Raw genomic sequence first — 15,435 nt, 5'->3', positions numbered from 1 at the left:
GAAAGGCCCCGGGTCCACCTGGGTTCAGACCCTAATCCTGACCTGCATGTGTTTGGACTGTGGGAGGAGAAAACCCACACAGACACAGGGACAACATGCAGACTCCACACAGAAAGGCCCCGGGTCCACCTGGGTTCAGACCCTAATCCTGACCTGCATGTGTTTGGACTGTGGGAGGAGAAAACCCACACAGACACAGGGACAACATGCAGACTCCACACAGAAAGGCCCCGGGTCCACCTGGGTTCAGACCCTAATCCTGACCTGCATGTGTTTGGACTGTGGGAGGAGAAAACCCACACAGACACAGGGACAACACACAGACTCCACACAGAAAGGCCCTGGAGTCGAACATGAGTCAAACCCAGAACCTTTTTGCTATGAGGCAACAGGGCTAACCACTGCATACATAATTATTTTAAATTACATTCTGTTTGTATTAGTATTAACAATTGTAAATATAACAGTACTATTAAGGTCATATATAATTGCAGGTGGCAGCTGACAGTTTGTCCTGCAGCCAAACGGTCAGAGGTTTGATTCCTGCAGTGGCATAAACAAATATACACGCTAATGTGCTCTTGTCACTGTCAAACCACTAATTATAAGGCCATATTTTTTACAATCCTAAAATAAAATAAATAGCAACACCATATTTGTGAAATTCTACTTATGAAACTCTAGTTTTTATAGTACCTTTGCTTAAACCACATCATTGACCTGCCTACATTTCATTATGAACTGGTCCCAAACACATCATGTTGTTATGGGCTCTTTAATCTTGTCTCTGCTGATTCAAATACTGTTCATGAGAATGTTGGCCATTATTATGATTGTGATAACAAAACATTTAACATGCTTGTGCTGCATCCTCGTGTATTACCGTATTGACTACAACACCCCCCCCTCTTGCATCATCATCATAACACGGAAGCAGTAGACTCGCAGAGGGGGGAAGGAGAGGCTCCGACACAGGGAGCAAGGTTCAGACGGGTAAAAACTGTGTTATACGGGAACGCAAAGGTGAAAATAGGCGCACAGAGATAACGGTGCACAGGTGATCAGAGCCAGAGAGCGAGCATCATGGCGCTGATACCCTCGCAGGTTCTCAGGGTCGCCATCCTGCTGTCTTACTTCTCCATCCTGTGCCACTACAAAGCTTTGGACATGCCGGCACACCAGACCTACGGCGGCAGCTGGAAGTTTCTGACCTTCATAGACCTGGTAAGGACTAATGCTTGGTTCTGGTTTAACCCTGAGAGCGAAGTTAGAGCTCCGCGCCGCAGGAGCTGCAGAACCGGCGCTGAAATTAATATTCAGCGTTTCCTCCTCCCTGTTCCTGCCCCCGGTGTTCCGGTGTTTAAGTCACCGGCAACGGGACACGGAGGTGATAGAATCGCAGTGAGATGTGCGGGGGGCTCGATTGCTGAGCGGAGCTTGTAGCCGCTGAACCCGGCAGGTGTTATGGTTCAGACCGTGCCCGTCACAGAGGCTCCCCCTGCTCGGGAGCGCGCAGCGTGTACACGGAAGCTTGTAAAAGCTCTGATTATCTGTGGCCCAAAGGAAGATTATTAAAAACAGGGAACATTGTCATTTTGCTAAAAATTAATATTTTTGTTTGAACTTTGTTTCTATTTGACATTTAAACACGTTGAATTGTAGGAACATGTTTGATGAAGATGCTTTTAAATAAAGTTTTAATTGACGGATAAAAGTGTTTGAAAACAGAGGAGCTGCAGTATCTTCTGTTTATGGATCTGGATTCTGAAGTGAAATGAGATTAAGGACTTTACACAGCAATGACAAGTAAAAACTGGAAGGAGACACAAAAGCACAAAGCTGCCATTCATCCCAAACAATGCACACACACATGCCCTCACAAAAAGGAAGATCTGTTCACAAACTTTGGCAATATCCTCAGTGGTAGTTATGAAGTAGTTATAAGAAGCTATTTTAGATAAACAGCAGAAGGTTTGCAGCTTCTGCAGTGACTAATGTTTGCATTTGGAGAAATTGCCAGTGGATGTTTTATCAGGGTTTCTTTGTCATGCAGTAGGAATTTATCCACAAGTTATTTTTTCCATGTTTATGCAAAAGCACAATTCTGAGGTATTTAACTTTCCTCACTATTATGGGACAATGAACAATTAGGAAACAAGACAATTACAAACTACATGGATTTTATAAACATCAGTAACCATTATTACAGTTTTCTTAGTGGTTCAGTTAAAACAAACCTGTGTGTGTGTGTAAGAAGTAGCTGTGTCATATTTTCCACATTAGACCTCTCCTTCTGGTTAACTGTGCTTTTAATGACCTATACACACCAGCAGCCAGGAAGCACACACCACTACAACATCTGGTTCTTAATCATTTTGTGTGTGTGTGTGTAGCATGAAGCTCTGCATACTGGTGCAGGGTCATGATTGCCTTAGATCCATGTCACACAACTGAGGTGAAAGAACAGAATGTGTGTTGACACTGCTCAGAGCCTCATCGCTAGCTGAGTTGTCATAGAAAATCATTATTCATGTAGCAGACAAGCTACGTTTGATTTAGTAGCGGCGAAGGATTTATACCATTTTCAATATAAATTTCCATTACGAGATACATACAGACGTACAAAATGTGTTCAACGCCCTGCCGCTGCTTCACCCACTGGGTGACACTGGATGCTCCCTGAGGAAGAGATGGGTGTGTGCATCCTCCCATCTTTCTCTGGAAAACAAGGTCAGATCCATTATTGTGAACATATTGATGGAGTCTTTCATTGCACAGAAACTGAGCTGGTTTCTCTCTCCCCACTGCTCCGTCTGAGTTCAAGCATTTGAAATTCATAATCTAAGCGATGTATTTATAGTGCATGTCGACACAGCTCTGTGGACGACAGGTTTAATTATCATAAAAAATAATAATAGAGATACATGTGTTTTTGAAATACTGATATATTTTTCAGTCTCCATGCATTTCATCTTCTTTCATTTAAAAAGAAATAAAGCTGCTGCTGCTGCTGGTGATGATTTAATACAAACTTTCAATCATGTTCAGACATTTGCAGCTCACGATACATGGACTCATTCAGACAGAATTGGTGCGGCTGTAATTTAACATGGGAAGTTGAGAATAGGATATGCTTGGCATCCAAGTGGCTTAAGTTTGTGGATAGTGTTGCTAGGCGACGGGCAATAAAATGGAAATTACACTGCTCCTTGTTAAAGATGGAAAATTGTTTTTTTGTTTATTGGATTTTATGATATTATAAACAAATCACCTCCTAAACTTGGCCCTGTCAGAACATCTGGATGTGATATCTGTGTGTTATTCAAACGTGACCCCAACTCAAGTCATTGATAACTGATTAACTGTGGCACGTTTTGTTTATTTTGACTTTATTTAAAGTTGGGTAATGGAGAAGTGACATGAGGGGGAGATACAGAGGGACAGTGAATCAAACAGGGCGTGTTTTAAAACAATACACACAAATAGACTTGTAGTTCTGAGCTTCAGGGTCAAAGCTTCTCTCCAGAGCCAGAATCCATCACAAAGAGTCCCAGTGTGCACAATCTCAGCAACATCAAGTCAAATTTCTATTTTACAGCACAATATCACAAATTTGCATCAAATTATTTAACAGTCTGTCCACAGCAGCATCTGTCATTAGACCCTCAAATTAGGATGAACTGACTTCACACCATAATGGATTTAATCAAACTGAAAAGTGACTTTACTGGACTCCGCAAGATGCAACAACTGACATCACAGCAGCAGCATAGATGTGATTAAAGACAGCAGGGTCACATAACGAACTCTTTGAAATCAGATCATTTCAACGTGCCCTCCATTAACATGCCCTATGGCATCAAATAGACTTAAAACAGCATAAACAGAAACAGGTTACTAGTTAAAAGTTAAAGACAACTGACTGGAAAAGTACTGCACTGCAATATTAGGCTCTTACAAGCTACAACCAAGCCCCACCTCTCTTCCTAGCAGCTCCATTCTGATCTACTAATAGCAGAGCTAAAGATGTGCATGAGCTTGACACGGGGGGTTTCCTCCGGTCAGAAAATTCATGCTCCCTCTGTCCGTCAATAGCCAATAGACTGGCTAATGTCTGTCTAGTAAGTCAAAAGCAGCAGGAGTTTGTTGGTCTCTGACTGGGAGAAAAATAAATCTGCCAATGAAAACAGGAGTGCCCTTTGAAATCAGCACACAGAACTGTAACACCACCACCAACAGTAGAAACTATTGGATGTGTTGTGACCGTCAGAATGTTTCACCACAGTATAAACTACAGGGGAAACCTGTCGATCTGTCTGCAGGTGATCCAGGCCGTGTTTTTTGGACTGTGTGTCCTGATCGATGTGTCCAGTCTGCTGACTAAGGGAGGTGCCAGCAGGGAGCAGGAGCGTCAGCTCAGGAAGCTGATTGGCCTGAGGGACTGGATGATGGCTGTCCTGGCCTTCCCTGTCGGAGCGGTGAGTGGATGGATGCGTGCAACACACACACACAGAACACACAACCGCCTGGCTTGCAAGAATCAAATGCTTGAGTACTGTATTTACAGTATCATCATCTCTCTCTCTCTCTCTCTCCCTCGTCTTACTGCCTTTTTTGTCCTTTGCTCTCCCAGCCGTTTCCTGCAAACCCCTAACCATGGGGTTTTATACGGTCTAAATGTTAGCTTCACTAGGCTTTTCCACAGTCAGGTTTGAAAATTCTCTCTGTTTAAATCACAGTATATTTAGGCTTTGGTGAGAGAAGCAGCCATCTATTTAGACTTTTTTCAAGTTTGTCACATGGCGCAGATGCCAGAGGCTGTCTCAGAGGGCTTCCAACCCTGATGGTTTACTCAGCAACAGCAATAAAGTATTCAGTGGCATCTCCGAGCTGTGCAAAAGATTGCTAGAAGGGCAACACACACACACACAAAAGCTACTGACTGACAATCATGGGAGAGATGAAGTGTTTCTTTTTCTGTTCAGAAAAGGGTTTCTACAATATGAGCTGTAAACTTTCAACAGTAAGTTTTGATGAACTGGAAGATGCAGCGATTTATGACTGTAAGTGTTGAGGTTCGAGCTCTTGGAAGGCTTTATTTATACAAATAATGAAATTTTCTATGGTAAATACTGAATATCCAGCACTAGGAACTAACCCTCTTGTTGAACATGAGCGTGGACTTTGAGACTCAGTCGGGTCTTGCTGTGAATAAGCAGAACAGAAAGGAGGGCGTCGAGTCGTCCTCTACTGCTTCACACAGCCAGCTGGTGACCCCTGTCTGCTCCTCAGGCTGTTCGCACAGCGCTGGCAGACCCCACTCACATGGTCCCACCTCTCTCACACTGATTAGGACACACTCACACACTTTTAGTCAAGATTTCAGTTGGCAAGGTGCCTGATCGTTGGCACACTGAGGAACCTGTCTGACCACAAGCATAAGTTTCAACACACAGTCATGAATATGCATATTTTACACTCTAGTCACACACAGTTGATACTACCTGCACCTAGCAACCTGACTGCTACAACACACTGTCTGACACACACACACACACACACCTATAGGAGCAGTCAGCTGGCACGGTGCCATGTGTGTGAGTTCAGTTTACACACAGTACAATAGACATGGTTCTCAGCACAGCTAATGTCTGGAAATCCAGCCTCACTGAGGTAGAACCAGTGTGTGTGTGTCTGCATATGCATGTGGCTCTGCATGTGAGTGTTGCATGGATGCACGAGTGCAGGTGCATATATTTCACATGCATATGTGCGTGCACATCTATATTAGCATCTACTTTATTGTACAGCCCTGTGGAAAGTACAGAAGGTCAGTGCGTATATGTATACTGACACATGCAGTTAAAAGTGTGTGTGTGTGTGCTTGTTTCCCACTACCTCTGGCCTGTTGTAAGCAGAGAACATGCTGGTCAGGGTACAATGGGGGGGTTGGTTCAGATGCCTCGAACTGGAACCAAGATGACGTTCAGGTAATTCCACCCCCGTCCTCTAGAACATGCTCTGGCCCCGGACCAAAATGTCTGCTGGAGATACATTAAACCAAGAAGTTGTTAGGATGTGTCGGGCTGAATGTGATCTATGATCAGGATGTTCTGGGTGTGCACAGAACAGACCAATGCATTGTCTGTCCCTTACATGTACAGAAATAATAACAAGACAATATAAAAGTCTCTATAATAGTACTAGTGGGTTAGTGATGATACAGTACTACAGTATTTAGTGTTTTTCAGTGATATGTGTTGTTTAAAGGCCACAGTGCACTGTTTCCTGACTTTGTGTCTTCTGTTTCTTTTCCTGTCTCCTATAAGTTTGTGGTCTTTACATTCTGGACCCTCTACATGTACGACAGAGACCTGGTCTACCCCAAACTACTGGACAACTTCATTCCTCAGTGGCTCAACCACGGCATGGTAAGTCAACCTTTCTGTACAGATATCGTTTAATTCGCTGTTAATTTCTAAAAATCAAATACCTGCTGGAGGATGGTTTCAGCAGAGGCGCTGCCACTTAACTAACCAGCTGTCATTAGGAAGTGGTCTCTGCATTAACAATGGTTTAAGGTTTCTGCAGCAGTGACGCAGGTGATGACCCTGAAGGCGAAACTCTTGTTCTACTGGTCAGTCCTCACTGACACAAACATGTACAGCACTATAAAACATGTACAAACAATTTATAGCAATAAACTACACAAAGCATGCAGCTGAGGTAAGAAGGGTAATGTAAAGTTGATGAACTAACACCAGTCAGTGAAAGTTAAAACATATGCATTAATAATATATTAAAAGCAAAACCTGAACGGTCTCGGTCTTGGAACACAGACAGCATTTTCATCTCTCTGCGGTTTGTATTTTGTCCTTTCACACCAGTAAATGTACGGCTGCAGGGATAATCATCAACCTACTATTGGATCAATGGCACAAAACAGTTTGACCGATGGATTGCACATGCCAGGACATGTAAAATGAGGATCATTATTCGTATCAGTGGATCATAAACTCCATAAAGTGTCTGATAAATCTTATCAGTGGTCAGAGTTGGCGCTGCTGAACCTCTGAATTTGAACGGAGTTATTGGTAGGTGGTTGGCTTTGATTTGCCGACTAGAGGAAGAGGGTTTAATCTAATGTTTAGACAGCGACTAACACGCTGTGCACCATGTCGCCTGACTGATAAGAGCATCAGCTGTGTGTATGCTCCAGTCGGCCAGTGTGATAATCTGCAACATGCAAAAGCTTCTCATCAAACTTCCTTCAGCTAGAGCACTGTCCACAGAGCAGAGGGAGCTGAGGTGTGTGACTGCATTTCAAACTTAATGAGACAAAGCCGGTGTGTGTGCGTCTGTTTGGTCTCTTCTCCAGGAGGTGAAGCAATAACTGAGTGGTTGCTATGGCGTTGTTGCCAAGGACCAAAACAACCAGAACACCACCAACGGCCGTGTATGTGTATGTGTGTGTGTGTGTGTGTGTGTGTGTGTGTGTGTGTGTGAAATGGCAAACATTTGTGTGTGTGTGTGTGTGTGTGCACGCGAGTCCAGTGGTTGTAAATATTTTGCAGTATTCCATGGTATCGCTGTTGTTTGTTTATAGTGGCTGCCATGGTAACGGTGTCACCATTCCCATTGGAGGAGGGAGGGAGTCGGGTGATGTCGAGTGAGAGAAAAGATGCAGGATTCTAAATAATGTCTAATGGGCCTGAAAATAATGAAACTGACAGCGAGCAAGTGGCAGATTGCTTGTTATTGATCTGCCTAAATCTATTTACTGGCAGTGTTGATTTAATTACACACAAAGAGAAGTGCATAGCCTCCCAAACTTGGATTGATTTTACTTTTATCTAAGGACTGCTGCAGTCTCAGTTAATGCTTTGGCTTTGCTGTGCATGAAGATGCATAGTTGTGCAGCGAGCTAATCGCACTTCCAGTAAAGGCTGATGACAGGATAGGGCTTTCCAGGTCACAAAACTGGAAAAACAAATGACCCAGATGTCAAATCAGAAAACAAGAGTTTGATCAAAGTGATAGAAAAATGAAGAATTATCTGATCTCTCCTGCCATCAAAGTGTGAAATGCTCAGGATGCTAATCAGATTTTCAGTATAACAGTGATGGGTGATAATGTTGTTTTATGACTGGGTGGGATGATAATGGCTGTGCTGTCACTTATATACAGGGATTTATGCGAGTTTGTGTGTGTGCGTGGGTGCGGCCAGTATTTGTTTTAGCATATTTGTGTTATGTAAAAACAATTTTAATGATGGTGTTTTTTCGTTCGGGTCTGTGTAGTAGTCCTCAGACAGCTAGTTCACCGTCGATCCCACACACACATACAGGGAAAACAAAATGTGCAACATCGAACGCCTCAGAGAAACGCTCTTACATTAGCAGCAACAACTTGTATGTGCAGGACGAGTCTATTTTCTCCTCTTGTAGCAAACTTGCCACAATGGATGTTCAGCTAAGGAGTCTTTAAATTTGCAAGATTGAAGGTGTTTGATGCTGCTGTGCAGCTCCGCAGGTAAACTGCTCCACCAGCAGATAACACCCGTGGGACTCGTGCACCACTTGTTGATATAAACACAAAGTATACTACTACTACCACTTATTGTCTTACTGTGACCACATCCCCATGTCTGCTACAGTCAGTCAGCTTTGTGGTTTTCTCATTTTGAAACGAGACTCAGTTTGGAAATCTTACAGCCTGCCGCCTCGTGCATCAAGTTTTAGGAAGATTCTGTGGTAGGATCTGTTGTTTTGTTGCTATAAATTTATTACACGCTGTGTGACATGTCTTTAAATGTTTTGGTAGGCGTCTTATTGTTGGGTTTTCTACTCACTTACTTCTACTTACTCAAGCCTCTTTGACAACTAAAGAAATCTGCTTATTTTCTCCATTGCTTCTACTCTTATAAAGAATCTGTGTGTTCTCCTCTGTTCAGTCCCAGCTACTATGAAAACACTGATTTTAAAAAAAATAAAAACTCAACTTTAGGTCTTATATTTTTTTTAGCTGCAAACATTTCAATCCATCCACTCTACTGAGGAAATGTCAAAACCAAGTTCTCTCACACACACAAAACAGGTTTTTCCTAGCAACAGAGGATTATAAAGTCACACTGGGTCTGACGCCACTGACCTGTGACTGAGACACACACACACACACACACACACACACACACACGCTTATTCTTCGTTTTGTTATAAAAGCTCTGCTGGCTGAGGATCAGCTGTGTGTTCACATCTGGTGAATCATTGTCGAGTTTGGGTACATTCACACACACAGACACACACACACACACTTGCAAACCTGGGATCTGCATCCACATTTAACCTTCCTCTCGTCTGTGCCCTCATTACATTGTTATTGCTCTGTGTCACATTCACTGCTGTGAGAACCTGTTTTTTTTTTAGGCGTTTACTGACACGCACAGAAAAACACAGCAGTATAATCATCAGTTTTTTCAGTGACAAAAAGGTTTGTCAGGACACTTTTTAACACATTGTCAGTTTATCTGCCACTGTCACCATTTGGCTGCAAGATTATATATTAGTGACTATTAGTGATGTAGAATTATTTCTATCAGTGAAACAAAAAATAATGACATCCTGCCTCTCTTTACTAAACAGTGGAACGAAAGGACTTTAGTGCACAGTATTGCTGCAGGGTTCGACAGGTTTAGGATAGCAAATGGATCAGAAATGTCCCTCTGTAATATGATAAGCTCTTTAAGTTAGAAAGGCGTTGGGGGGGAAAGTGTCAACAAAGAACTTTTTATTTGATTTTCAGGGTTCAAACAGAGTGTAAAAAGCTTTATCAGTGCAGAGACACAAGCCTGAGCAGCAAGTTCTGCAGGAGCTGCTGCACTTTGACCTTTTGAAGCCTGCACCACTCATTCGTCTGTATGTGTCGAAACCTGGCAACGTTGAGTTTAAATGCTAGTGAGGATCCAAAGGTTTCCAATGATATCAAATATGTCAATCTGATTTAATAGGATTTGATGCATCCTTGAAAAGTTGGAGGAAAACATCAAACTGTACAGATATAATACTGAAGAAATTGTCACATCTGGGAATTTCCTGTTCTGTGTTTTTCTGTGACCTATCAGCCACCATACCAATATACCTGCAATAAGTTAATATTTAGCAAACCTATCTGTATTGATTACTTTTGGACAGTAGCACCTCAGTGTTTGTTTGAATTACTTCCATTTTATTGCTCAAGAGCAACTCAAAGCAGTGTAAGGATGGAGGGCAGAATGTTTCCCATTCACTTTCCCCAGTTTATTTTCATTGTCCGATGTTGGCGTAAACCCACAGCTCTCAGGCTTTACAGTAAGTCTATTTCTGATTTCAGTTGCTCAGCGACCTTGGAAGATGATTTACTTCTTGAACCTGCCACTCAGTCGTGTTAACTTACCCCCAGCTGTGTGAAATGGTTGGTCCCATTTTTAGCCCGAAACCACAGGATCAAACCATGGGTGTTTGCTCGGGGGGGGGGTACCACAGAGGCAGAAAACGAGAGCGGAACCACAAACATCAGGCGGGAGACAACCAGAGAGAGGATAACAATGAGAGAGACCTAGGAACAAACATATGAGGGACAGTGAGAATAAAAAGTGTATTATTTACGAGTGTAACATGACCAGAAGTCTGAGGCAATGTGGGTAAAAATGCAACGTCAGGACGTGTGTGTGTGTGTGTGTACAGGACAAAGATGGGAGGGAAACCTAGAATTTCAGACCCCAGGAGACTGAGCTATTCTAATTTGGTTTGTGAACAGACCCCCATATGTGGTCCCAGGTCCGATCCCTATCAGATGTGAGTGTGCGAGCTCCGTCAGAACGGTCAGATCAGAATCCATGTGGTCGTTTTAACGTCTCCCTCCTCTGCACATGTCGCCTGTCGTCATCGTTCAGTGTGGGAAACATCAACATGGAGGAGGGGGGGCAGTGGAGAGACCAGGACGCTTCACATTGGTTGGACATTTATGGAGAAGCTCCTGATGGAGCCAAACTGGAAGGAACATATGGGAACCCAGCAGCTTTGGAGGAAACTGTGCACAAATGATGTTGTTCTTCACATGTCACTTCAGTCTGTGCATGGTGGCAGTTTAGGGGCTCAGGGGGTTCACGACTGGTCCATGTCCCTGACAGACATGGGTGGGAAGGAACTGACACAAGATAAAACTTGATCAACCCTGAATTTTCACCCACCGCTGCCATCAGCGTCAAACCAAAAATCAACCTGGGAATAATTACCAGAGGGAATAACATAACACAACAAGGTCGACCAGATCAACTGCATGAGACAAGAGTTCAGTAGTCTGACTTAGGGTGAACTGTCTGTCTGAGACACACACACACACACACACACAGATGCACTAATCTACAGCTGTGCTCCTGACAGTGCAAATGAGGTAAGAGGTCTCAACTCTGCTGAGGCAATTATGGCTGATGTGTGTGTTTGTGTGCACATTGGCTTTTGTGTGTCTTTTGTATGTGTGTGCCACCTAGTGGACAAAGATTATTCCACTTAGCAGAGGATGTGCTAAATACTGTATACAGTATACAGCTGGAGAAGACTGATTTAATTTATCATGTTTAATTGAAAACAAGACATATGTTAAAATCATATGTGGAATATCACTGGTTAAGTGTAGATGCCTGATGCCATAAATGTGTGTGTGTGTGTGTGTTAACTGCTGACTATGAGTCACTGCAACACAGATTAACAACAATTCCCATATGATTGTGTGAAACAGCTTCACAGACAATAGCAGCACATGCCACGACCTCCATTAAATGTGTTTGTGTTTTTATTTTGATCATAATAGTGTCTACACACACACACAAACACACAGCATATAGAGCTGAATAAATTATTAAATGAGAACAAACTGAGGCCCAGTAACCATCATAAATAGTTAAAAATTGAGCTGTTACAACCTGATACATGAAAATATGAGATATTGCTGCACTGATCTTTTCTTTTAATGAAGTTTATCGTCACTTCAGAAAGTCCCACAGTTCACACTGCATGTCAGGACAGAAACAGGGACATGAAGTCCAGGGAAAAAGTGAGCGTGGGTCTGAATACTTTGTAAAGCCACTGTAAATATGTTTTTCACCCAAGCAGTTCCCAGTGTGGCCGAGAGAGAAGTGCTTTAAAGTGCAGTGCTAATATTTGCAGCTAGATGGTGGACTCTGGGCTTCATCCAAGGAGTGTCAACTCATCTGTGTTTAAATTACATTCAATTCAGCCTGTCAGGAAACAAACCCTGTGAAATGGTGACTGGTACTGAAAATACTGAACTACTGTTCTTCAGATGTATACAAAGTTTTCATAAATATAATATTATATTCTCTCCTTTCATCCTGTACCCTCTGTCTGCTCTCAGCACACCACCGTTCTTCCCTTCATCATAATCGAGATGCGGACCACCCATCACCGGTATCCCAGCAGGTCGTGGGGTCTGGCAGCTGTGTGCTGCTTCGGTGTGGGATACATCCTCTGGTACCAAACGTTCCTAATCTCTCACCCATTCAGACCCCTTTTTGTTATCATTTGTGAATTTACACCATAGTTTATCACTTATAAGTGATATTTTATTTATAAAATTAGTTTAGTTATATTTTTGGCTCATTTTTAATGTGGTTTCAGTTTAAGGTATTTATTTTGACTACTGTCCACTGTCCTAAATAAAACATGCCCAAAATGTCTAAATGTAACTTCCTGTGGCCCCGCCTGCTCAGGACATGCTGGGTGCACCAGGTGACAGGTGTGTGGGTGTACCCGGTGCTGGAGCGCATCACGCCCCTGGCTCGAGTCGTCTTCTTCAGCGCTATGACGATGGTGATTTGCGTCTTCTATGTTCTCGGGGAAATCCTCAACAGCTACATCTGGGACCAGCCACACACAGGTACACAACTCACACTGGAAAAAACAAAAAGCACACCTGAGCATCATCTACAGTCCACTGTTACAACTTTTAGTCAAGTTTTAAATGCTGATGTGATTGTCTTCAGACAGCTGAACAATAAAACCGTAGATGTGAGGCTCTGAGAATATTTCTCAATATTTTGTTTTTGTTAGACTGGTTGTCTTTTAAAACTTCGGAGTACAAGTTTACTTTTGCTTTTGCTGCAAGTTAGTATTTTAAAAGACACACGAGCCATACTGCTTTGATAAGAGCAGGTTCACAGTTGTAATTGATGTTTTGAGCCGATTTAATTAAGTCTGCCAAAACATCTGAAAAAATAGCAGATTTTAAACTGGTCACACACAAAATGAGAATTTCATGCTCAAGAGTTGCACTTGCAAATCTGATGCTCACACATCTTCGGCAGCTGACTGAAGAAGACTTGGATTTCTTTTGTGCTCGTTCAGGAGTTCTGCCATCAATAAACTTCTCTTAGATTTGCTCGTCAGTCTAAAATGTGAAAATAGCAGAAACAAATATAGCAACTGTTGATCGACCATCTCCCCCCACTGCCATCACATGTTCAAACACACACACACGCACACACTGTCTGTCTCCCCAGCAGGTCAGCAGCAAACTCCACCTACCCAGAGAGAGGAGATCTGTGTGTGACTTCGTCAAAAAGAAGCCTGCAGACTTGTTCTCTATTTTTATTCTCACTTAAAATACCTCCCAGACACACTGCTTTAGTCTGCTCACTCTCCTTTTCTTTCTCCCAGAAAAGGTCAAAGGTGAGTGAGCCTTTTTCGGCTAGACATCAGACTTGGCTTATGTTGGACAAAGCAGGATGAGTTGTGCCCCAGCCACAAGAAAGGAAAACAAGCAACCTCTCGGGAAGTGAAGAAGGCCGTTACCTTTGAACTACATGAATGACAAAAACCATAGAAGAAGCCAAACATCATCAGTTAACTATGAGTAGAGAAAAAAATGACAGATGAAGGCAAGTCAAGACTCATCTTTTGTGTTTTGGGTTTTTTTTCTCCTTTTTTGTTTTAAGGGGGAAAAGTTCAGTAACCATCTTTGTGATGTGGAAGAAAGTGGACAAAACGCACAAACATACATCTACACATAACAATGGACCCACTGTACAGACATAAACGGTATTTATGGTGTGCTTTTCTGTTAAGACCTACTTTTGAGCTACTGTAAAACTACTAATCAACAACAATGTGTTGAACATCATTACTGAACATCCTTTGAGTCTCTACATTATGACTACATGCCGATACAAAATCAATAAAAATCTGAGTGGAAAATATTTATATTTCTCATCGATCAATTCAGTTTGGAACCTGAGTGAAATCTCCTGCAGCACACTAGCAGTCTGGTTTAAGTTGGAACACAAAACTGAACCGAATGTGGCACAGTCTGACAGTCTGGTAAGAGAGAAACACTCTGCACCTTCATGACACATCACGAGATGTCACTGCAGCCTTATTTAGAACAGGTGACGCTCATGATTCGCCTTCGTATGAAGCCTCATGTGCTGCTCAGTGGCCTCATACACAGTCTTACACAAAACAGTGCAGGAAATTATTCCACTTCTGAACGACTCATATTGGTATAAAAAAGGTTATAATGACCATGCACACACAATAATGACAATTAGCCATTGCTATTCTGTGCACACGAGAGGACACACATACTCAATATCCACAAACACAAGAAAACAATGTATTTACAGGCAAAATGGCACCAGGCATCAGTAATTTTGCACAAATGTCCGGGGATGTAGAAACAACATGCAGCCTCACTCAATACTCACTAAAAGAGGAACTGGCTAGATAAAAAACATTGTGGTTTTCTGCAAACAAATGACAGAAGTGAGAAATGAAAAATGAATGCAAAAAAATCTGAGAAAATACTAAATATTGGAAAGCTAGGACAGAGGTGACAAAGAAAAACTGAAAGAAAAATAATCATAAATAAAGACATGACTGATTAATAGAAAACCAAGTTAAAGGAAGGCCAAAAAAATGACAAGAACAAAAGGAGAATAAGCTCGGCATCACCATCCTCCCCCAGTGCTGAGCAGAGGGTGGAGCAACAACTTTTCAGTTGGTTTTTTTGGACTGTAGAGGTTAAAAGAGTGAAACCACAAAACATGTCAATGCAACGCTTCCTGTCAACACAAACCAAACTCCCCCCTCGTCTGCTGCTTCTTCAAACACAAACAAACGCCCCTCCTCCCTTCTCTCTCCCGCTCATGTCATCTGGTGAACTAATAAAATATAAACTGCTTTATTTTCTGCAGCAGTATTGTTCTCTCACCTTTACACAGTCTGACATCTCACATTACACTTTTTTAACGTGTTTGAAAATGTGTGTGTTTGTGTGTATGACTCCTCTGTTCCTCTCACTGTCAGTTTGGAAAGCAGAGTTTGACACAGCACACTGTTCATTAGCGCTTAACAGCTAACTCTGCACTGCTGTGTGTGTGTG

General features: G+C 42.4%; 1 protein-coding gene across 2 annotated transcripts; it reads left to right on the top strand.

Moving 5' to 3' along the window:
• Nucleotides 1-927: 927 nt before the first annotated feature.
• aig1 (androgen-induced 1 (H. sapiens)) lies at nt 928-14,251 on the top strand. 2 transcript variants are annotated; one of them, XM_026319414.1, is made up of 6 exons: nt 928-1,224; nt 4,323-4,478; nt 6,330-6,431; nt 12,412-12,527; nt 12,767-12,933; nt 13,713-14,251. In XM_026319414.1, the coding sequence occupies exons 1-6, from the start codon at nt 1,084-1,086 to the stop codon at nt 13,730-13,732; spliced, it is 702 nt and encodes a 233-aa protein (XP_026175199.1). In that variant the 5' UTR covers nt 928-1,083; the 3' UTR covers nt 13,733-14,251. The 2 variants fall into 2 exon arrangements, with proteins under 2 accessions (XP_026175199.1, XP_026175198.1); XM_026319413.1 differs by lacking the exon at nt 13,713-14,251 and adding an exon at nt 13,559-13,671.
• Nucleotides 14,252-15,435: the final 1,184 nt, after the last annotated feature.

This window comes from Mastacembelus armatus, chromosome 24 (assembly GCF_900324485.2).
Source record: "Mastacembelus armatus chromosome 24, fMasArm1.2, whole genome shotgun sequence".
Lineage (NCBI taxonomy): Eukaryota > Metazoa > Chordata > Actinopteri > Synbranchiformes > Mastacembelidae > Mastacembelus > Mastacembelus armatus.
The sequence above is the reverse complement of the archived record's forward strand: the minus strand, read 5'-3'. Positions and strand labels throughout refer to the sequence as shown.

Coding starts and splice junctions, on each gene's coding strand:
- aig1 (XM_026319413.1), top strand. CDS start 1,084: ATGGCGCTGATACCCTCGCAGGTTCTCAGGGTCGCCATCCTGCTGTCT. Junction 1,225..4,322: donor TTCTGACCTTCATAGACCTG/GTAAGGACTAAT, acceptor ATCTGTCTGCAG/GTGATCCAGGCCGTGTTTTT. Junction 12,934..13,558: donor CTGGGACCAGCCACACACAG/GTACACAACTCA, acceptor TCTCCCCAGCAG/GTCAGCAGCAAACTCCACCT.